Source organism: Plecotus auritus (genome assembly GCF_963455305.1).
Source record: "Plecotus auritus genome assembly, chromosome: 10".
NCBI classification, from domain to species: Eukaryota; Metazoa; Chordata; class Mammalia; order Chiroptera; family Vespertilionidae; genus Plecotus; species Plecotus auritus.
Genome location: NC_137785.1, coordinates 54,810,974 through 54,833,396, shown reverse-complemented (window position 1 = coordinate 54,833,396; position 22,423 = coordinate 54,810,974). Strand labels below are relative to the sequence as shown.

At 55.1% G+C, this 22,423-nt stretch overlaps 1 protein-coding gene across 1 annotated transcript; it reads left to right on the top strand.

Annotated features, from left to right (window-relative positions):
- Nucleotides 1–8,015: 8,015 nt before the first annotated feature.
- CX3CL1 (C-X3-C motif chemokine ligand 1) lies at nt 8,016–20,904 on the top strand. Its single transcript, XM_080643769.1, has 3 exons — nt 8,016–8,392; nt 15,093–15,213; nt 17,634–20,904. Exons 1-3 carry the CDS (start codon nt 8,323–8,325, stop codon nt 18,775–18,777), a joined length of 1,335 nt encoding a protein of 444 aa, XP_080499895.1. The 5' UTR covers nt 8,016–8,322; the 3' UTR covers nt 18,778–20,904.
- The last annotated feature ends 1,519 nt before the right edge of the window (nt 20,905–22,423 follow it).

Below are 22,423 nucleotides of genomic sequence, written 5' to 3'. Positions count from 1 at the left end.
TTATTTCCTGGGCCTGTGGACCAGAACCACAGGAGATGGATTCCCACTGACTCAGTAGCTCCAGGAGTTGAAACTGCAGACAACTTTTAGAGATTATTAACTTTGCTCAATTCTGCTTCTGTACAATCTGCCTTCGCAAGATAGGTCCACATGCCAATCCGATGTCCAGCAGGATGTGGCTGGGGGCTCGTTTAGAACAAAGGAACATTTTTGTGGTTTAGACCTTTAAAAGGACTGCCTACACCTGAAACGGCGCAGTCGTGAGGGTGGACTCCACCTGCGTGTGGTGCTCTCACGGCCGTCCTGGCCAGCTCAATCAATCCTTGCCTGCTTTTTTAATCCATCAGCAGCCTCCGGTGGTCTTATTCTGACTCCAGGGTTCGACCCCACAACATTTGGAGGCCCCAGCGAGAGAGAGGAGAGAGGGACCCCCCAGAAGGGGCTGGAGGCTCTCCCTCCTTTCGGGAACCTTAGCCAGAGACAGGAGCCGCAAGGATTTATTGAAAACGGGGAGACCGGTCTCACAGGAGGTAAGGCGCCTAGGTTGAGATCTCAAGGGTACGAGTCTGTCGGAGGGCTGGACGCAGCATAACCTCCAGACTCTGGCCGGAGGACCCGACGGTGTCCTCGGCCCGGGACAGGTGTCGGGACTATTTGTTTTGTGTTTTGGTCTTCGTCAAAATGGGTCCAGGTTCGTCTGTGTCTTTGTGTTCCCCTCTACAATGTTTTTTGAAAAATTTTCAGGACTTCAAGAAACGGGTGGACGACTACGGCTCTGATGTTAATGCTATGGATTTGTAAAGGTTTTGTCAGGTTGTTGAAATCTTGGGGGACACTGAGTGGTTCTTCCCTTCCTGTTTAAGCTTTGACCGTGTGACTGGATTACTGATCTTTGTATCAAGGTTCCTTGCAGGATTTTACCTCTCCTGAAATGACCCTCTATGTGTAACCTGCCCCTCCGACTAAGCACTCTTTTTCCCAGGTCAACACCGGAGTGCAGGATGGCTTTCCCCTCACCGTCCCTGGCGGACTCCAGGAGTGGTTTTAACCTTTTTTTTCCTTCACACACACCGTCAGCTCACTGGCCTGAGGCGGTGGCAGCGGAGCCAGAAAAAGCAGCGGGCGTTTGCACACCCTCCCCTCCCTCAGGATGTTCGCTTCCTGAGCCCTCAGTCTCCCCGCGCCGCCCCTCCTGGTCCCGCCCTCATTATGGGACAGATGTTTGTTTGATATTTTCTTTGTCTGCCTGGGTATAATTATTTGTTCATGTAAGTGTGGAAGTCTGTGAAAAAAGAAAAAAGAAAAAAACATTTAATTTCTTTAAGGCTGAGTGCTCTGACACATAGCAAACCGCCCCGAGTGGCCACTGGGATTCCTTTTTCCCAGGGGTGCTTGCTCTCCGTCAGAGGGGGAATCGGCCCACCTAAGTAATAAAATTTCTGTCTATTCATTTGAAGGTATGAAGTTGTAACAGTTGTGGTCCGAAGAAGTTTAAAGCAGGGACCACATTCTAAAGTTAACTATTTATAAGAAGGAAGCCAGAACTGGCAAAGTCACCAAGTCTGCCCAGAAAGCTCAAAAACTAAATGAATCTTATTTCTGACACCTGCCGCCACCCAGTCTGAATCAGTGGTGGAGGAACGGTCTCAGAACTGTTTGTCTCAATTGGCCGTTTGAGTTTAATATAGTTAATGATTACACTACATTGTAAAACCTTTAGAAGAAAAGGAAAATATTTTGTGGGCCACTTGGTCCTTTTGTGTGTGGCAGCTCTCAAGTTATTGGTTCTAAAATCAGTACTTTTTAATGGAAACACACTCAAGCAGAGGGGCTTTTCAGAGAGGTCAGGGAGTCTGATTGCAGTGTAAGGGTCACCGGTTCCCCACACGCCACCTTCGCGGGCAGGAGGCAAGTGCTTTTCCCAGTGGGAACAGAGAGAGGTCTGCCAGATGAAAACGCCTCGGTGGGAGCACCTCCATTCGCCACCTGGGACCCGAGCCGCGCTCCCTGCCTCCGCCCACCCGGCACCGTCCCCTCTGGGGTTGTTTTGAGTAGCTGGAGGCGGTGGTGAAGAGGGAAATTCCCTTGTGACCCCCTGCGCCCCAATGAGACCCAAGAAACCCCGGCGACTCCTTGGACACTTTTCACCGTGTTCTGTTAGGGGGCTTAAAGAGGGCAGCTAGAAATTCCCCCATTCCCCTTTTCAGGCTTATCAGAAACTGAGATCTTTTATCTTTAGGAAGAAGGTGGCCGTTTGAATTTCAAGCGGCTGGAGGCCTGGGAACCGGGTGCTGGGCCTGTTCCGTCCTCCCTCTACCTTTTCTAAATATTTTAAAATAATAGAAGGTTTGAGGCATGGTTATACATTTTTGAAGGACACAGAAAGAAGGTTTGAAGGCTAATTTGAAATTGTGGAGGTTTTTGTGAAGGCACGTGATGAGAAGGGGAGACTCAGATTCTAAGGATCTTTTAACTTAGAGGAAGAGGACTGACAGGGCTGGGACTCCTTTCCATTAAGCCCCCAGGGTAACCTTACAAGTGGGGGGCAAACCTGTTAGTTTCCTGGTGGACACTGGGGCAGCCTATTCAGTCTTGACAGAGCCGAAGGGACCCGTTACCTCTAAGAAGACATCAGTCCAGGGAGCCACCTGACAAACTGCCTATTTTCCTTGGACATCAAAAAGGAACCCAACTCCGGTTGCATCCTCCCCTGCCTGTATTCTTTTAAACCTGTTCTCTCTCAGAAGAATATCTCTTGCAGGAAATGGAAAAAGCGGTGCTAGGGGAAGAACATAAAGCCTCCACCTACTTGGAGGAGTTACAGCATCTCTATCCCATGGTCTGGGCAGAAAACAACCCCACCCCCCCCCAGGGTTGGCAAGTCATCAAGCTCCTGTGGTAGTCCAATTGCAAGTCCGCTGAACTGGACCGAAGTGGAACAACGGGCCTTTGAGGAGCTAAAGAAGGCTCTCGTCTCAGCACCTGCCCTAGCCTTGCCAGACGTCACGAAGCCCTTCCACCTCTACGTGAGTGAGGTAAGGAGCATTGCCAAAGGGGTTCTCACTCAAACTCTAGGTCCCTGGAAGAGACCTGTGGCCTATCTAAGAGACTAGACCCCGTGGCAGCAGGGTGGCCAGCGTGCCTCCGGGCAGTGGCCGCCACAGCATTGCTGGTAAAGGAGGCAGATAAACTGACTCTGGGCCAGGAACTAGCCCTGACGACACCCCATGCTGTGGAGGCCCTCCTTCGAGGTGCTCCGGAGAGGTGGATATCAAACACCAGGATCACCCAGTGCCAAGCTCTTCTCCTGGACCAGCCCCGTATTCGGTTCCATAAGACACTGGCCATCAACCCTGCCAGCCTGCTTCCAGATGATGATCCGGAGGAACCCATTCATGACTGCATAGAGGTAACAGACGCAGTACAAACGGCTCGCCCAGACCTGACAGATGTCCCGCTATCATCACCAGACAAGGCCCTTCGATGGGGACACAGTGCCATCCACCGGGAAAGAGGGTTACCAACTTCAGCCGGAAAGGACATTAAAAATAGGGAAGAGATGTTAGCCTTATTAGAGGCCATCTGGCTCCCAAGGGCAATTGCAATAGTGCACTGCAAAGGACCTCAGAAAGGGAGACAACTGAAGCCGGAGGAAATAGAGCCGCAGACCTAACTGCCAAGGAAGCCGCCCAAAAACCAGTGGGGCCTTTACAGGTCTTAGTAACCCTGCCGGACCCCGACCTACGGCAGACCCCCCCTACACCAAACAAGAGGAGGAATTGGCAGAACAGAAGCAAGCCATCAAAGGACCACATGGTTGGTGGACCCTACAGATGACAGACTGTTGGTCCCAGAGGCTCTAGGTCGGACGTTAGTTGCCCAGTTACACCAGGCTACCCACCTAGGCGTCACCAAGACTTCTGAACTTCTGTGAGGCAGGTGCTATATACCAAGCTTAGATAAGGTAATTAAAAGCATAGTCACTAGAAGTACTGTCTGTGCAATGCTAAGCAAGGTAAGAGGGTCCCCCTGGGAATTTGGGCCCCTGGGAAACTCCCCAGGAGAGCATTGGGAGGTTGATTTCACAGAGATTAAGCCACCAGCGTCAGGGTACAAGTACCTGCCAGTTCTCACAGACACCTCCTCGGGTTGGGTTGAAGCATACCCCACTAGCACAGAAACTGCCTCTATAGTAGTCAAGAAATTACTCCAGGAGATTATACCTAGATTCGGGCTGCCAGTAGTCATAGGATCAGAGAATGGCCCGCCTTTGTAGATCTCAAAGTATAGCTCAAGCCTTAGGCATAAATTAGAAACTCCATTGTGCATACCGGCCACAAAGTTCAGGATGGGCATGAGCAGGACTCTAAAAAGGAATTTAACTAAATTTGTCCTAGGAACCGGTGAAAACTGGACCAACCTCCTGACCTTCGCCCTCTTGTGGGCCAGGTGTACCCTCTACCGGGAGGGATTTTCCCCCCTTTTTTTTGAGATCATGTATAGTAGACCTCCCCCCATCCTTCCCAGGGTCAGGAAGAAACTGAAAACTAGAATTCATAACCATTCCTTGCTCAAGTCCTTACAGGCTCTGCAATATACCCACAGAGCCACCCATAAGCTTGTTTGAAACACATTGCCAGTGCCCACCGCGGACCCTATACATCCCTTCCAGCCCGGGGACTCGGTGTGGGTAAAGAAGTTCACTGCCCTAGGACTCACCCCAACCTAAAAGGGACGCTACACTGTTATCCTGAGCACGCCCACGGCTGTTACAGTAGACGGCGTCCAGACCTGGCTACACCACTCCCAGCTCCTGCATCAGGAGACGGCCTGGATCCTGGCAACCAGCAGCCTCACCAGTGAAATCCCTAGCCTGGGCTCCACACAGGCCAGGAGGAGACTCCACGCCTGCAGGAGGGGAACTGAACTTCAGTGATGACAGTACTGATGGGGACCATGGTACTAGGGGCCTTGGTAACTGTAAGAACATTTTTGCTAGCCAGTGAGAAAGTCCAGGGCTAAGTGAGGCTAGATGTGCTAGGGGACAGGAGAGCAGGAACAGAACAGAGAATGCCCTTAAAGGAAGTGGGATGAGTAAATAGAAAACTAATTGTGCCAAGCAGATAGTTTAGAAAAATTAATGTAGTCAAACTACTTAAAGTTAGGGGGCAGTACAATCCCCTAACTAATAAGGATGAGTCCGTGATTTGACTCATACACATAAAACCAGTGGGGAATGAAGTATGGTAGCAACTATACTTGGGTAAAAATTGCTGTTTGAATTTTAACCCTGTTATTCTGGCTTCTACACACACTTACTTGCTTAAACAATAGGGTAGTTACCCCAGCACATAAATCCATCCCACATCGCAAAGGTTATTTCCTGGGCCTGTGGACCAGAACCACAGGAGATGGATTCCCACTGACTCAGTAGCTCCAGGAGTTGAAACTGCAGACAACTTTTAGAGATTATTAACTTTGCTCAATTCTGCTTCTGTACAATCTGCCTTCGCAAAATAGGTCCACATGCCAATCCGATGTCCAGCAGGATGTGGCTGGGGGCTCGTTTAGAACAAAGGAAAATTTCTGTGGTTTAGACCTTTAAAAGGACTGCCTACACCTGAAACGGCGCGGTCGTGAGGGTGGACTCCACCTGCGTGTGGTGCTCTCGTGGCCGTCCTGGCCAGCTCAATCAATCCTTGCCTGCTTTTTTTTAATCCATCAGCAGCCTCCGGTGGTCTTATTCTGACTCCAGGGTTCGACCCACAACACAGGTAAGTTACTTATGATCACAAAGGAGACCCCGCCAGCAGAAATCTGTTAGGAGAATAACATGTCTGAGGCGATGTGAGGTGCTGTGTGAAGAACCCAGTATTACTCATAAGGAATTCTTGCCAAAGTGGCGGAGATCTAATCGAGCCCGTGGCTCCAACTCCCCGTTTACAGGAAATACAGAGGTTAGGGGAACAACTTAGATGACTTCACAAGGACATAATTAGAGCAATTAAGAATGAGAAGAGCGTATAGGACAGTGGCTTTGAATCTTCAGAAAGTCAAGCCATGAAAAATGTGTTGGGAGGGCTATTGTAGACTGAAAAGAAATAACTTTATGCTATGCATAAACCTAGATTGGTCCTGGTTCAAAACTTTAAAAAAAGGAAGAGAGAAGGAAGGGAGGGAGGGAGAGAAGGAGGCAGGAGGGAAAAGAGGAAAGAGGAAGAGAGAAGAAACAATAAAACACATTTGGGGGACAACTGGAGAAATTTAATGTTAACTGAAAATTACATGACAGGAATTATTATTCATTTTTTGGGTGAGATAATAGTATATTTATTTTTTAAATATATTTTATTGATTTTTTACAGAGAGGAAGGGAGAGGGATAGAGAGTTAGACACATCGATTAGCTGCCTCCTGCACACCTCCTACTGGGGATGTGCCCGCAACCAAGGTACATGCCCTTGACTGGAATAGAACCTGGGACCCTTCAGTCCACAGGCCGACGCTCTATCCACTGAGCCAAACCAGCTAGGGTAGATAATAGTATATTTATAAAAGGCACTATCCTTACACTGTGGAGATGCATGCTGATGTATTTCAGGGCCAAGTCTCAGGCATCCATAATTTACTTCGAAATGGAAAAAAGTCAAAGCAAATGTGGCCAAATGCTACTCACTGAATTTAGGTGGCAGAGATATGTTCTCTGTCCCATTTCTTCCTTATTGTCTGAAAGTTTTCCAGATGGCAATGTGAAAGAGAGAGAGCAAAACGCGGCCCTCGGCCTCCTGAGGGCAGCATCGCCTGTCTCACGCTGCCCTCTTTGCCGCCTCCATAAGAATAAAGGCTCTCCCTTCCTCACCACCTGCTCTTGCTTCCTACTGCTGAGCGGGGGCTCCCTGGGGCAAGGACTTTGGCTTGTGGATTTGCCCACCACAATGCCAGGCACACACCAGGGCTCAATAAGAGTAGCTTCTGTGTGCCGCTCGGTGGAAGTCGGTAGTTGTATTCACGCCCCCAGCGGCTGATTTGATGTGGTGACTATTACCTCCCATTTCACAGATGGGGAGGCTGAGGCTCAAATGGGTTAAGTCACTTGCCCAAGGCAATACCCCTCACAGGTGGTGGAGTCCCTTGGACTACAGGTCTGGCTGAGTTGAAAGCCTGGCTGTTGTGTCTGGATTGAATCCAAATACTGTTAGTCTTTTCTTTCTTTTTTTTAATCCTCAGCGGAGGATATTCTTTCCATTGATTTCTAGAGAGAGTGGAGAGAGAGAAACATTGTCGTTTTTAAAATATATTTGTGTTGATTTCAGAGAGGAAAGGAGAGAGAGAGAGAAACATTAATGAGAGAGAATCGTTGATCTGCCGCCTCTTGCATGCCTCCTGCTGGGGATTGAGCCCAAAACCTGGGCATGGGCCCTGCGTGGGAATCAAACCGTGACCTCCTGGTTCACAGGTCGACCTCTGAGCCACACCGGCCGGCCAAGCTACACACAGTTAGTCTTGAACACCCTGATGAGGTGGGTGGGGTGACCATTCCAATTTTATGGGAGGAAAAACTGGGCCAGAAGCGGGCAGAAGACACCCCAAGGGCTGAACAAAGGAAAGCAGTGCCATTTTGACGCCTGTTTCATACCAGGCTCTGAACCAGCACCTTATGGGCATAAACTCACTCAATCCTCACAGCAGTTCACAACATGGGGGGGAGCGGGCGTGGGGAGGGGGTCATCTGGTGGTCATGAGCTCAGACCCCCGAGCCAACGGACTGGGGCAAATCCAGGCTCCCCCACTTCCTGGCTGGTGATCCTCAAGAAATTCCTTAACTTCTGCATGCCTCAGTTTCCCCATTCGTAAAAAGGTCCACCAGGGCCCTGCCAGTCTGGTCCCTTCCGGTTTGCTCGCAGCCAGCACCCTCAATTCCTCGGCCCCTGCCCTTTGCTTATTGTCCATGGAGGAGCCAGGGCCCCAGGCCAGACCGAAGGGCGAGTCCAGCTCCCGGTAGGGAGGTGACCAGCAGAAGGGAAGAGAAAAGGCCCTTTGAACCTGAGCAGTCCTCCCGGGCAGGTTCCGGTTTGAGGAGCCATTCTGAGCAGCAGCCCAGGATCCCCAAGACTTCTGTTTCTAAGGCAACATCCTGTGGAATCTGGCTCCCTGCCTCTCCCCTCCCACCGCCTGCCTGCAGGGGGGCCAGGAGGCGGAGACAGGCAGAGGCGCAGATCTCCTTAGATCTTAGAAACACCGGAGCTCCAGCTCCTCCGGCTAGAGACAGTGCCAGCCTGGTCCCCGCGCTGGGACCCTGCCTGGACCCCGCCTGCCCTCAGCCATGGCTTCTCATCCACTCTCCTGGCTGCTCCGCTTGGCTGTGTTCTGCCATCTAGTCCTGCTGCTGAAGGGTGAGTGGGGTGGGCGTAGCATGAACAGGGAGGGGGTGGCCCCAGCCCCACGCCTGCCCCTCAGGCCTGACATCAGGTCACCAGACCCTTCCTACCTGAGGCTGGGGTCTGTGGCAGGCCCGCCTGGGGAATGTGCGGGGCGGGGGGGGGGGGGGGCGGGGAGGATGTGGGCGCGGAGATGCGGCTCCATGAGGAAAAGATTTGGCTCAATGAGCAAGGCTGCTACTGCTTGGAGCGCCAGGCGGGGGGGGGGGGGGGGGGGGGGGAGGTGTGGGAGATACAAGGGGGCCAGGTGGGTATCAGGAGGCCCGGGCTCGAGCACGGGAGGTGGCTCCTGCCGGTATGAGCCTCAGTGGGACCCAGGGTTAATATATAACTTGAAGTCCTGAGCCGCAGCCTGGCCCTGGGCTAGACCACAGTTGGGACTTTCTCCTGCCCTGATGTCAAGGCCACCCTAGGAATCGGGGGCCCAGGACCAGAGGAGGTCAAGGTCATTGCAGCTCATGGGGTGAGCTCATCGCTCTTGCTGTGGTCTGTAGCCCCATCTCCCCCATTGTACGTCTTCCTCCTCCAAGCACAGCTCAGAAAATGGTGGTCCAGGCAGGGTCCAGGTAAGGCGCACCTCCAGTCACTTGCTTTCTGGAGCCTGGGACCTGGTAGGGCATGCTACATCCATCCCACCTGCCACGAGTAGGGTGGGTGGAGAAACCGGCCTGAGGGTATGGCCGGCAAGTAGGGCAGGAGGCGGTGGGCTGGGTGCAGGACGGAGCGTGGATGATGCTCACCGCCTCTGTGGCCACACGGCCTCTGGGAACCACCTGAGTCAGCCCCATCCTCGGGGAGTACCCAGGCCATCTGGCAGGTCGAAGCTCAGAGAGGGTGGCAGCCCGCCTTAGGACACACAGCGAGTCCGGGAGAATGAGAACCAGCCTCTAGCTTCCAGAACACCTCCAGGGGAACACACCAGCGGGACAGGGAGGAGGCAGGTGAGGGTGGCGGAAGTGGCGGAGGTGGCAGCACCGCGGAGGCCAAGTGTTGCTGGCTTCCTGCTTCCTGGGCCCGAGGCCAGAGCCCGAGGTGTTTGGGGATCGTGAGCCTGGGGAGGGGGAGTCAGATGGAGGTGCTTTGCCGTGACCTGAAGGGGGTCTTGCCCTCTTTGGTCCCAGCCACCGCATCTCCAGACAGAGTTTTTGCCTCTGCGTCCTGAGGCTGTGATGAAGTGGGAGGAAGATTATTTATAACAGCGGGGGGCGGGGGGCGGCGGGGAGGCTCCAAGGTGGGCGGAGAGGGGACCCTGGATGCTCTCCCTCGCAACCTAGGGCTTCAGGACCACAGGTTCCCGTCCTAATCTTGGTCCCTGACTTTGCTGGGAGATGCTTGCATTATTTCGACCTTTCTGAACCTCCGTTTCTCCTCCTGGAAAGATGGCATTCAGCCAGACCCCCTTAGAGTCCTTACCCATACTGACAGGTGTGGCTCTAAGCGGCCCCTGGGAGCCCTGCAGGACTAGGGGGTGGTCCACAGCCAGAGAGGCCCCCAGGGGCGGGGTGAGGGATGGGGATGGGGAGGGGGACGTTCGTGGCTGCTGCTCTGCTGGTGCAGGCAGCTACGTCAGTTCCCAAGTGAGGGTTTGCGGGGCTGTGGCAGGCAGGAAGCTCCGCTTTATATAACAAACCTGCAGACACAAGTCAGAGAAATTTTCTCCCTGAGCCCTGACGCATTCACTCCCACTCAAGCCCCAGCAAGAAAGAAAGAAAGAAAAAAAATCCGCTTGAAGCTGCTGCAGTCCGCCCCCCTGCTTAGCGGTGAGGGGGGCGGATGGGGAAGGCAGGGGAGGATAAATGCGGGGTGTCAGATCCAGGCCCCCGTGGGACTGAAATAAAAATGCCTCTATCTCCATGGGTTGAGATGTTCTATGTCACACAGTGCTTCTGTGCGCACTTTGCTGATTCATTCAACACATATTTCTTGGGCACTTACTCTGAGCCAGGCACTGTTCTTGGTGCTGAGACCAGATCAATGAATGAAATCGCCCAAGATCCCGGGCCTCGGGGCGTGAACATCGATTGGTGAAGGTAGACAATACCCAGAATAAATCAGTAAACCATTTGATCTGTTAGAAGGGAAAAAAAGCAGTGATTCAAAAAAAAAGGGGGGTGGGGTGTTGAAATTTTAAGTAAGAGGCCAGGGAACCCTCCCTGAGAAGGGGGAACTGAGGGAGGCCAGCCGGGGGTGGGGAGAGGGCATGTGGATATCGCCAGGGCAGTGGTCCTCAGTGAGGGTTTGCCCCCATGGGAATATCTGGCAATTTCTGGAGATGTTTTTGGTGGTTCTAAATTGGGGGGTGCTCCCACCTAGAGGGTAGAGGCCAGGGATGCCGCCATGGGCCCTACAGGACACAGGATGGCCCCGTGACAGAGGACTGCCTGGTCCGAAAGGTCAGTGGTGTCTGCTGTTGAGGAAACCCTGCTCTGAGGGTCCAGATATTGAAAAAGCTTTATTCTCACAGCCACCCTGCGAAGCGGGTCTTATTGTGCCCATTTCACAGGCAAGGGAATCGAGGCTCGGACAGCCCAAGTGACTCATCCAGGACACACACCTAGCGTTGGCTCAAGCCCTCTATCACCTCACTCAGAGACCCAGAACATTCCTGCCTCTTCCTGTCCGTGGCCTCTTCGCAGTCCTTGAGGACAAGCCTTAGAGGCCCCTCCTCCAAGAAGCCTCCCAGATCCCTTGTAGCAGAGAGTGGTCTCTCCCTCGTGTAACCCTCAGCACCACCGGGGTATATTTGGAAGCTTGGGGTTTCACCCTGGAAAAGTGGGGTGTCTAGGACCTGGGAAGACAACCGGATCTGGCACTACGCAGCTGTGTGGCCGCGGGCATGTCATTTAGCCTCTCTGATTCTCAGCTTCTGCATCTGTAAAATGGGGATAACCACACACCCTCGGCAGGGAGGTTGAGAATTAATGAGAGCAGATGTGCGTGGGCTGAGCACAGGCTGACACATAGTAGGTGCTCCAATAGGAAGTTCTCTGGTAATCCGTGGGTGTGTCTTAGCTGTCCATCGGGCTAGGAGCTGTCTGAAGGCAGCGGCGGGCTTTGTTCAACTCGCTATTCCCGGCAAGATGGAGGGTTAGCATTTGTTGGTTGAGTCCACACAGTGACCTGATAGCATTTATTGGGATTGAGGTGATCTCTCCAAGCTCAGCACCAGCACCTGTGGGAGAAAGTTCAGGGTTAAGGACAGAGGACCTGGGTCTTTGTAGATATTCAAAAGTAATTCAAACAAATGTTGGCTGAATCAGGGCATGGATGGATGGATAGATGAAGGATAGGTGAGTGGGCTGATGAGGGATGAATGAGTGGATAAATGAGAGGAGGTGGAGCTGCAGATGGAAGGTGGTAGGTGGGTGAGTGGGGCTGGGTAGATGGATGGATGGGGTAAGCAGGAATGGGTGGGAGGTAGATGTGGGTGGATGTGGAATGAGTAAAGGATTGACAAGAGGGAGCAGATAATTGGATGGATGGATGGATGGATGGATGGATGGATGGATGGATGGATGGACGGATAAATTGGTGGGTGGATGGATGGATGGATGGGTGGGTGGATGGACGGATGGATGGATGGATGGATGGATGGATGGATGGATGGATAAATGGGTGAATGGATGGATGGATAAATGGGTGAATGGATGGATGGATAAATGGGTGGATGGATGGATGGATGGATGGATGGATGGATGGATGGATGGATAAATGGGTGAATGGATGGATGGATGGATGGATGTATGGATGGATGGATAAATGGGTGAATGGATGGATGGATAAATGGGTGGATGGATAGATGGTAGAGGGATAAGAGGACTGAGGCATTATTTCATGTGGTGAATATTTATTGAGTATCCACTTTGTGCTGGAAGACATTATGACACAAGACAGACAAGCTCCTGCCTTCCTGAAACTCATGTGACAGATCATAAATGCCTGTCTGGCTGGAGGCACTACCTCCATCGACAGGAGAGAAAACTTCAGTTCCAGGAAGGAAATAGGCTCCTGGATTAGTCATCCAACCTTCCCTGGGCAGGACCTTGAGCAGAGCCGGCCAAGGGCATTCAGGCACCGTGCAGAGGGTGGGGGCTGTGGGGACAGGCTGACTTTGTGGCTCCTTAAAACCCCCGAGGTGGACAGTGGCCTTCCCCCTCCAGGGAACTTGAGTCCAGAGAGCGAACTGACCTTACTAGCTTCTCCCTCCTGCCCACTGGGCAGCTGCCCCCTGGCTCCAGGTCACCCAGGGGCACCTTTTCTCTGCGGCTTTTCCCAGGGAGGTGTGAGGACAAGCCTTAGAGGCACCTCCTCCAAGAAGCCTCCCAGATCACTTGTAGCAGGGAGTGGTCTTTCCCTCGTGTAACCCTCCGCACCACTGGGGTATATTTGGAAGCTTCTTGGAGGAGGTGCCTCTAAGGCTTGTCCTCACACGGCTTTTCCCTGACACCTGCCAGGCCAGTCCAGGGAGCTGCCTCCTGGCTCGGCTCACCAGGACCTGGGGACACTGCAGCTGGGTGGCTCGAGGTCCTGCTGGGGGAGAAGGAGGGAGACAAGGCAGCCAGGGGACTTTCCCAAGAGAGAAAGGCAACCAGCCCATGACTCAGGGAGCAGCTGCTGGGAGCCCGCCCCCTCCTCACTCTCCACCCGAGTGCATGTTTGCATGTCCACATACATGTACCTGTGCATGAGCAATGTGTGTTTTGGTGGAGCCCAGGCACCAGCGGGGGCCTGCAGGGCCCTGCAGCGTTAGACAAGATCAGCTGCTCTCTCTACTCCGCTGTGTGGAAGCCCTGGCTCTGCATTTTTGCAAAACCTTCCAGGGTCTTGCTTCTGCTGCATATGACCTTAACCCAGAACTGAAACTCAGCCTCTTCCTCATTTTTCACATACCCCTGCCCAGCTTACACCAAACAAAGACATTTTACTGAAGGTTTTAGCAGGGAGGGGGGTTAGGGGAAGGGGGATTGCAATGCAAACCACTTCAAATGTTTTATATAAAATATTTGAGTTCTCAAGTGTCTGTTGAGTCACCCTCATCCTGTCTGGGGGTTTCTCTCTGACTCCATGTGGTTAGTAGCCAGCCATCTGCAGACCCCTGCTTCCCCAAGTCTGCTGCCACCCCAGGCACCTCCTTCCTCAGAGAGAAAGGAACTTCCATGTGAGAGAGAAACATCAATCGGCTGCCTGCTGCACGCCCCGTACCGGGGATCGAGTCCACCAACCTGGCATGTGCCCTGACCGGAATCGAACCCCGACCTTCTGGTTTATAGGAGGCACCCCAGCCAGGACCACCTGGTTCTTAATGACAGAACAAAGGATGGTCTACTCAGCAGACCCCTCCCCACTGTTCTTAGAGGTGGTTGTACTTACACATTTAAAATGTTTTGTTATATTATCTGCTACATGTGCCAGGTTGTATGTATGCCTTTATGTGTGTGTGTGTGTGTGTGTGTGTGTGTGTGTGTACTAGAGGCCCAGCACACAAAATTCATGCACTCGGGGGTGGGGTGGGGGTTGCCTTAGCTCAGCCTGCACCCTCTTGCAGTCCAGGAGCCCTTGGGGGATGTCCGACTAATGGCTTAGGCCCGCAGTCAGACATCCTTAGCGCTGCCTGCTGCAGAGGCGGGAGAGGCTCCCGCCACCATCTCTGCGCTCGCCAGCCATGAGGCCGGCTTCTGGCCAAGCTGACCTGCCCCTGTGGGAGTGCACTGACCACCAGGGGGGCAGCTCCTGCATTGAGCGTCTGCCCCCTGGTGGTCAGTGTGCGTCATAGTGACCGGTCGTTCTGCCATTTGGTCGATTTGCATATTAGCCTTTTATTATATAGGACTAGAGGCCCGATGCATGAAATTCGTGCAAGGGTGTTGGCCCTCGCAGCTGCGGTGGCTTGCCTCGGCTCTTGCAGCTCCGGCTTCGTACGGAAGGTCATCCAGAAGGACATCCTGAAGGTCATCCAGCTGTCTGCTCTGATTAGCATATTATGCTTTTATTATTATAGATATGCCATTGTGTTTGTTGGTGTGTATGTGTGTATGTGTGAACATGTCACAGATAGGCACATGAGATGTGAATGGCAAGAGGGCTGGGTGTGTCTCAGAGGCCATGAAGATCCATGAATATGGACAGCTTGAGAGGGAGGGATAGGGTGTGTGTGTATGGGGGGAGGTGATAGCTGAGCAGGTGACTTACTGGAGTAAAGGCAACAGGAGTGGTGCATGGGCAACACCACAGGCCCAGGAGCATGATGGGGGCCAGGCCTGGTAGGAGAGCCTGTCCTATCACTTCCTGGCTGTGTGACCTCAGGCAGATCCCTGTCACTCTCAGACTCAGCCACTCTGTTTACAACAGACCAATTATAGCAACTTAATTCTTACAGTTAAACACTTACTATGTGCTGGGCAAGAAGGGCCTTACCCTGTGAGGTAGATACTATCATTGTCCCTATTTTACAGGTGGGGAAACTGAGGCATGGAGAGGTTTGACCAGGGACGGACAGAACGGGAGGGGCAGGATGGGGAGCTGAGGTCAAGGGCCTTGAAAGCCAGGTGTGCAAGGCGCTGGCACTTGGGCCATGTGGCTGGGACCTACTGCCATGGGGGTGAGAAGCCAGATGCCCCTGGACAGCCCTGCTGACTGGGGGCCTCTGTGGGCTCAGGACAGCACCACGGTGTGAGCAAATGCAACGACACATGCAGCGCAATGACCTCGAAGATCCCCCTGGGACGCCTAGCCAGCTATCGACGAAGGGAAGCGTCTTGCGGCAAACCCGCCATCATGTAGGTACCACCCTCTCCGCCTCTGCATCCCTGTCAGGCCCTGGGGACGGCCCCAGACCTCCGATAATGCATGTCCACCTCCTCCCAGCCCCACCCGGGCTTCTGGCCAAGGGCCTCAGCAAATGCTCCCCTGCTGCTGGCCTGCTTGCCCCCTCATTGACTTTAATATCCGCGCCACAAGCAAGGTGGGGAGCGGCTTCCTGCATGGCCTGTGGCCCGGAGCAGCCACGAAGGGTCACTTCTCCTGGGCCAGAGAAGGTTCTGTGCAGCTCTAGAGCCTGCTGGGTTTCATGGGGAGGTAACGCGTGGGTGTCTCAAAGTGCAGGCTCCGGGATCCAACAGGTGTGGGCAAATCCTGGCTTGGCCACTTGCAGCTGGTGGCCCTGGTCACGGCGCCTGCCCGCTGCAAGGTGGGTGGTTGGGAGGATGAAAGGAGAGAATGTAACTAACGTGCTTGGGAGGGTGCCCAGAAGCTGTGACGATAAGATTGGCATCTCCATGTGACAGACGAGGAAGCAGGATCTCTATGAGACTTCGGGCAGGCTCCAGCCAAGCCAGCTCTGCTCGGCCGTGGGGACCCCTGGCCACCTTGGCTGCTTGCTCCTCTGGGGTCCTCTTGGGCACTGCCCAGTGGCCCACCCCGGAGGCCTTTCTTCAGGACTTTGGGCCCTAAAGCAACACAGTAGGACCCAGAGGTCTGCCAGCAAGAAGTGGGCCCTGCTGGACTGGCTCAGTGGTTGAGCGTTACCCTATGAACCAGGGTAACCACGGTCTGATTCCTAGTCAGGGTACAGGCCCGGATTTCGGGCTCCATCCCCAATGGGGGGCGTGCAGGAGGCAGCCAATCCATGATTCTCTCTCATCATTGATGCTTCTATCTCTCTCTCCCTCTCCCTTCCTTTCCGAAATCAATAAAAATATATATTTTTAAAAAAGGAGTGGCCAGTGGGCCTCTGAAATGCAGGCTCAGCTCGGGGAAGCCGTGCGCTCCCATCGACCACCCAGCCCACTGAGTGTGCAGTTGCTTCAAGAGCCCTCTCTACCCCGCCCCCCCAGGCTTGCTGCCCCGGGCTCCCCCACATATTTGCTTCTGTTTTCTAGGGACAGGGGACGCGGGAAGCACCGGGGAGGGGGTCTCAGCCTGGGGGCCGCACAGGATCACGCTGGCCTCCTGGACAGCTGTGGAGTCCAGCACGCTGGACCGGGAGCGGTTATGTTACCCAGGAGGCTTGATTTTTCTCTCTGCAAAACAGGGATGAGCGTGGCAGCCACCTTGCAGGGGGGGTGAGAGGCACAGGCCACACACGGAGCAAGGGCCCGGTCACCTCTGGGCCGTGTCCCGGCAGCGAGCCAGCCACACAGGGCTTCAGAGGACGCTCAGGGTTTGGTGGCACTCAGGGTCCCAACGAGGCCACCCTGTACATGGCTGTAGCTGCTAGGTGTCCTTTCAAGCCGAGACACACACACACTAGGAGAGAGGGTAGAGGTCCAGAGGGCAGCCTGTTACTGAGGGAGGAGAGGGAGACGACACCGTGACATCGGTTCCTTTCCAGGGTGAGGAGGTCCCACCAGGGAGCTTGCCAGTCACTCACCTGGCGGCAGAGAACCCCTGTCACCGCCCCCAACAACCCAGGACTCCCAGCCCAGAGCCCCCACCTCAGTGGCAACAACCATATTAGTGAGATCGTTATTATGTTCAGCGGTTACCGATCTACTCTGAGCCAGGGGCCTTGTTTTTCTTTAGTTTGCTTAATTTTTTTCTTTAAAAAAAGAAAGAAAGAAAGAAAAAGAAGGGCTGAAGAGCATGATTTATTTTGGTAATCCTCACCCGATGATGTTTTTTCCATTGATTTTTAGAGAGTGAAAGGAAGAGAGGAGCGGGGAGGGAGGGAGGGAGAGAGAGAGAGAGGGAGAGAGAGAGGAACATCGATGTGAGAGAGACACATCAACTGGCCTCCAGCATGCGGTTCCGGTTGGGGATTGAACCTGCAGCCAAGGTACATGCCCTTGACCAGGAATTGAGCCTGTGACCTGCAGGTCGACGCTCTAACCACTGAGCACGCCGGCCAGGGCCCTAGCCAAGTGTTTTACATAATTTTTGTTTTTTATAATAAGACAAAAGCAGGGTGGCCAACTGGTCCCCGTTTGCCTGGACTCTCACGAAGAGGCCTGCATCTCGGGAACCCCCTCAGCCCCCGTTGACTGAGTGGTTGGTCACCCACAGAGTAGGGATCATAGTTCCACTTCTCAGGCGAGGACACAGAAGTTCCAGGGGTTGCTGCACCCCAGCTAAGCTCATGGGTCGTAGTAAGTGGCCAGGCAGGACTTCCGGCCGGCCTGCTCGCCTGCAGGCACTGGCGTGGCACCCCCACTCCACATGGCGCCTGGGCATCACAGGTCCCTGCCTTCTTTCCCTGTAGCTTGACAACCATCAAGAGCAGAACGTTCTGTGCGGACCCCAAGGAGAAATGGGTGCAGGAAGCCATGGAGTATCTGGACCGCAAGGCCGCTCCCTCCCTTGAGAAGCAGATCGGACTCATGACTGCCCCGGCCTCCAGGGGGATGGACCGGTCTCCCGCCTCAGAGCCCCCGGCCATAGAGGAACGCAGCGGCCAGGAGGCACACAGGGCCTCGGGGACTTCCCCAGAGCCACCCAGGTCCCCCACCATCTCACTGGCTCCGGATGGAGTGCCTTCAGGTGGGCCCGAGAGAACTGAGCTTTTCAACGTCCCTGCCGCTACCACTGCCACCACCACTGCCACCACCACAGCCGCCGCCACCACCACTGCCACGTCCTGGCAGAGCTCTTACCAGCCTACAGCGGACCTCTGGGCTGAGGGGAAGGCCTCTGAAGCTGCCTCCACCCAGGTCCCCTCCACCCAGGCCCCCTCCACCCAGACCCCCTCCACCCAGGCCCCCTCCTCCCAGACCCCCTCTACCCAGGCCCTCCCGACTCAGGCCGGCTCCATCCAGACCCCCCGCACCGATACCCCCTCCACCCAGGCCCCCTCCACCCAGGCCCCCTCCACCCAGACCCCCTCCACCCAGGCCCCCTCCACCCAGGCCCTCCCCTCTCAGGCCGGCTCCATCCAGACCGCCCCCACCGATACCCCCTCCTCCCAGACCCCCTCTACCCAGGCCCCCTCCCCACAGGCCCCCACCATTTCACACACAGCCCCAGACCCTGGGCAGGACCTCACGCCGGAGAACCCTCTAGGGTCCAGTTCAGCTCACACAGATGCTGTCACCAGGCCCCGCAGCAGGCCCCATGTCTCCGTGGCCCCCAGCAGGGAGCCAGTGAGCTCAGGCAGCTGGGCCCCCACGCCCAAGGACCCCCAGAGGCTGGGCATCCTCACCACTCCCATCACCTACCCGGAGGCCACCCGGAGGCAGGCGGTGGGGCTGCTGGCCTTCCTCGGCCTCCTCTTCTGCCTGGGGGTGGCCATGTTCACCTATCAGAGGCTCCAGGGCTGTCCCCGCAGCGCGGTGGGGGACATGGTGGAGGGGCTTCGCTACGTCCCCCGCAGCTGTGGCAGCAACTCCTATGTCCTGGTGCCAGTGTGAGCGGCCCACCTGCCTGTGTCCAGATATTCAACTCAAACAGCTGCCTGGGGTCCCCCGTCCTCACTCCTCCCCTCCCTCAAGGGCCTGGCCCGAGCTGGGATGATGGAAGCAGGGAGGCAGGACCCCCCAGGTGGGACTGTCCCCAGTTCCTGGCAGATGCAGGAGGCCCCTTGGCCATCCATGACCTGCTGGAGGCAGAGGGGGTGGCCTCCGAAACTCACCCCGACGCCCCCAAGTCGGAAAACTCTTCTGCTGCTGGCTGCTTAAAGGGTCCCTTTGACACCATCCCAGCCCCGACGAACAATTATTTATTGAAGTCTCAGCCCCCCCGCCCGTGTCCCCATGTAGGTACCACGTCATCCCTCTCCCAAATGAGCCTCGGGCCAGGCCCTTCTGTACACTCCCTCCGACCTCATCGTGTCCTGTGGTCCCGCTGCAGTCGCCAGTCACCCCGGCCGCCTGCGGTGCTAGCCCCCACCCCCTGTACAGAGCCCACGCCCTAGCGGGGACCTGTCTTTTCTTGCATGACGACGGGCGTGGTGTCTGTTGGCACTGCTCTCGGCGGAGACTCCGCTGCGTTAGGCTCCATGGAAACCTGAGACGAAGTCGCCTGGCCGGTTGGTTGGATTGCCTCCCTCCTCGGTCTGTGCTGCACGGGGAGGGAACATTGACTCTGAGCGTTAAGCCCAGGGTTCTGGGCCCAAGCCCACCACCAACCTGCTGAGGCATCCGCCCCTCCGGCTTCCCATCTGTGAAAGGAAAGAGGGACCGCCAATATGTGGCAATAACCTGTACCCCGACGGGCATCACTCAGTGGTCCAGAGACCCCTGTCCCCGGATCCTGAGTACAGCTTCACAGTCTGTCATCAACAGAGCACCTTAGCCAGTCTCCACCCATCAGTGAGGCAGGCACCGCCCTGGCACCCAGAGGGCCCGGCAGCCCAGCCCAGCCCTGTTGGAAGGAGTTGGCACTGTGGGCCCCAGAGTGGGGGCTGGGCTGCGGTACTTGGCGGGGGGGAGACCAATTTTAAAGGCCCCTTCCTGACTTGGAGAACAGCCCCTCTCTGTGTCCACCAGGCGTTCAGGGACACTGAGATGGCCCTGGTGACATGTGACAGGCTGAAGGAGGAGGGGAGCCTGCAGGCTCCGGGGAAGGCTGAGGCACTGCCTGGGGGCGAGGGGCGGGCAGGGGGGGGGGGGAGGGCAGGGTCCAGGGAGAAATTGCAGGGAGCAGCCACACTCCCTGTTAGGGACTCGGGTCCAGCGTTTGGTCCTTCTACCTGCAGCCCGGGCTCCCAGCCACCTCTCTGGCTCCCTGTGTGCACGCTCACCTTTGCCCCCATGGCAGGCAGGGCCAGGAATGTCCGTGACGTTTCCCACGAGCTCAGAATCCACTGCTGACACCTGAGGTTCCGTGTTTATTTCTGAAAGGAACTCTGCCCTGTGGGGAGGGACCCGAGGGGGGAGGGAAGTTGTATGTGGGGGGGGGGTGGTAAGGGGTTCCTTTTGGCTGCTGAGGATGCAGGCAGGCCTGGGTGAGGCTGGCAGCTGTGGCTGGCCAGCACCCCACCCAGAGCTGGACCTGCAGCCCCCACCCCCTCCTTGGGGTCCCTGATGGCAGCTCCCCATCTCCCTCTGATTGTCCCCAAGACTGACCCTTGCCCTCCACCTGAGAAGCCTCCCAGGGGTGGGGCTCCCTCCGGGTACAGGTGACACATTCCTTTATGATGGACGCTCAGAGGGAGCAGGCACAGCTCTGGTCCACAAGGAGAGGGCCGGGCCCGCCCGCACCCTGCTGTTGGACATGGCACCCCCTCTTTGGGCCTGGCTTGAGTGGGGGGCACTTTTGGGAGAACAGCAGGTCTGAATGCACTTTTACGGGCTCCTCCCAGCTGGGAGCCTTCAAGGGGTGGGGCACCCATGATGGGTTCCCCTCCTTTGTCAGAAAGCAGCTGGCCCCCTTCCCACGGACGTGGTTAGCTCCCTGCCAAGGGACATGGACAAGGACAATTTGGGGAGGACTTTAGAAGGAGATGGCTGATCCTCTTGCTTTTCCAACCCATCACCAATGTCTGTGCCATTTTGTACTTTACTAATAAAATGGGAAAGTCTTGTGGATCAAATCAAGGTGCTTTTTCTAGGGGGTGAGGGAGGGCTTAGAGCCTCAGCAGGGATGGCACAGGGGAGGGGACAAGTCTCCCTGGGCAGTCACCGAGACCCCTGTCTTCAGTCCCCATGGGGCACAGCGGCAGGCACTTTTACAGTCAGCCCCGGAAGGGGCGATGGGGGCAGGGGTGAGGAGGGTGGAGCCCTGGCCTGGCTCTGCTCTGCGCAGCTGTGTGGTGCTGGGCAGAGCCTTCACCTGTCTGTGCCTGTGCAAAGGCAGGTGTGAGGCCCCTCCCGTGGCTCCCATCCCTGGCAGGAATCAGAATCCATGACGAGGCTGCCCCCTGCCCCCCCGCCCCGGCCACATGCCTACGGAACCGCCATCCTAGTGACCTGGGTGGCGTCATAGGCGCTGCCGTGAACAGTTGTGTAAGTTGGAAACTGCACGAGGTGCCCCAGGCCGACTCCAGCCTCTTGATACACAGTGTTCCATGGGTCCCGAGACGCACATTCTTTCCCATCGGGACACCTCTGGGATTAAGATTAGTCCTAGAGTCAATGGCTTGTCATAATTTAATGAACAGGTCTCTCTTGCTTTATTAGTTCGTTAAATATCAGAATGTCTTACAGTCAATGGCATCTCTGATCCTATGTCCACATGATGTTTTTAATACTTAGAGTCCTGCCAGTGTGGCTCAGTGGTTGAGCATCAACCTATGAACCAAGAGGTCATGGTTCCATTCCCAGTCAGGGCACGTGATCCCCAGTAAGGGGCGTGCAGGACGCAGCTGATCCATGATTCTCTCTTCATTGATGTTTCTATCCCTTTCTCCCTCTCCCTTCCACTCTGAAATCAATTGAAAAAATTAAAAGGAAATTAAAAGTAGAGGCAACATGCAAGAATCTGGAAATTACACACTTAAACAGAGTTTTCTACCTTCTCTCAGATGACTCAGAAGGTCTGCCCTCCACACAATGGCCTAACGGACGGTAACTGGGGCGGAGCCTAAACAGCAGCTGCCCCTTGAGATGGGGCCGGCCGGGGTGGTTCTAGGTCTCTACCATCCCCTCCACCCCAAAGACATCCCACCTGCTCTGCCCACTCCCACCCCCAGAAGGAGCTCTGCCCGAGGCAGGGTTCCAGCCCCCTCAACCGCTCCCCAACATCACGCTCCCAGCAACATGAAACACCAACAGAGGCTCTGAAATGAACATATTTGTCCCTGTCTTATCAGTTGCTTAAGGAAGAGGCTGGCTCGGGGGAGTGTGCCCTCTGTTCTGGCTCAGTCCCTTCCCCAGGGTTTGAAACATCCCAGTCCCATTTGTGATTTGTTTTCTCTTTTAGTTACAGAGCTAAACTTTAGCTGACACAATTTCCACAATTAACGCAGAGTTTGATAGAGACTTGGGGGCCTCTGAAATCTTTGCTCTGAGATTAATAATAATAATAATAATAATAGCCATTGTTTGTTTCCTGTTTACCATGGGCCAGCCAATGTCCTAAATTCTTTTTTTTTTTTTTAAATATATTTTATTGATA

Excerpts from the sequence above, each read along its gene's own strand:
- CX3CL1 (XM_080643769.1), top strand. The coding sequence starts at position 8,323 with ATGGCTTCTCATCCACTCTCCTGGCTGCTCCGCTTGGCTGTGTTCTGC. Across the intron at positions 8,393-15,092 it reads TCTAGTCCTGCTGCTGAAGG|GACAGCACCACGGTGTGAGC; the intron begins GTGAGTGGGGTG and ends CTGTGGGCTCAG. Across the intron at positions 15,214-17,633 it reads TGCGGCAAACCCGCCATCAT|CTTGACAACCATCAAGAGCA; the intron begins GTAGGTACCACC and ends CTTTCCCTGTAG.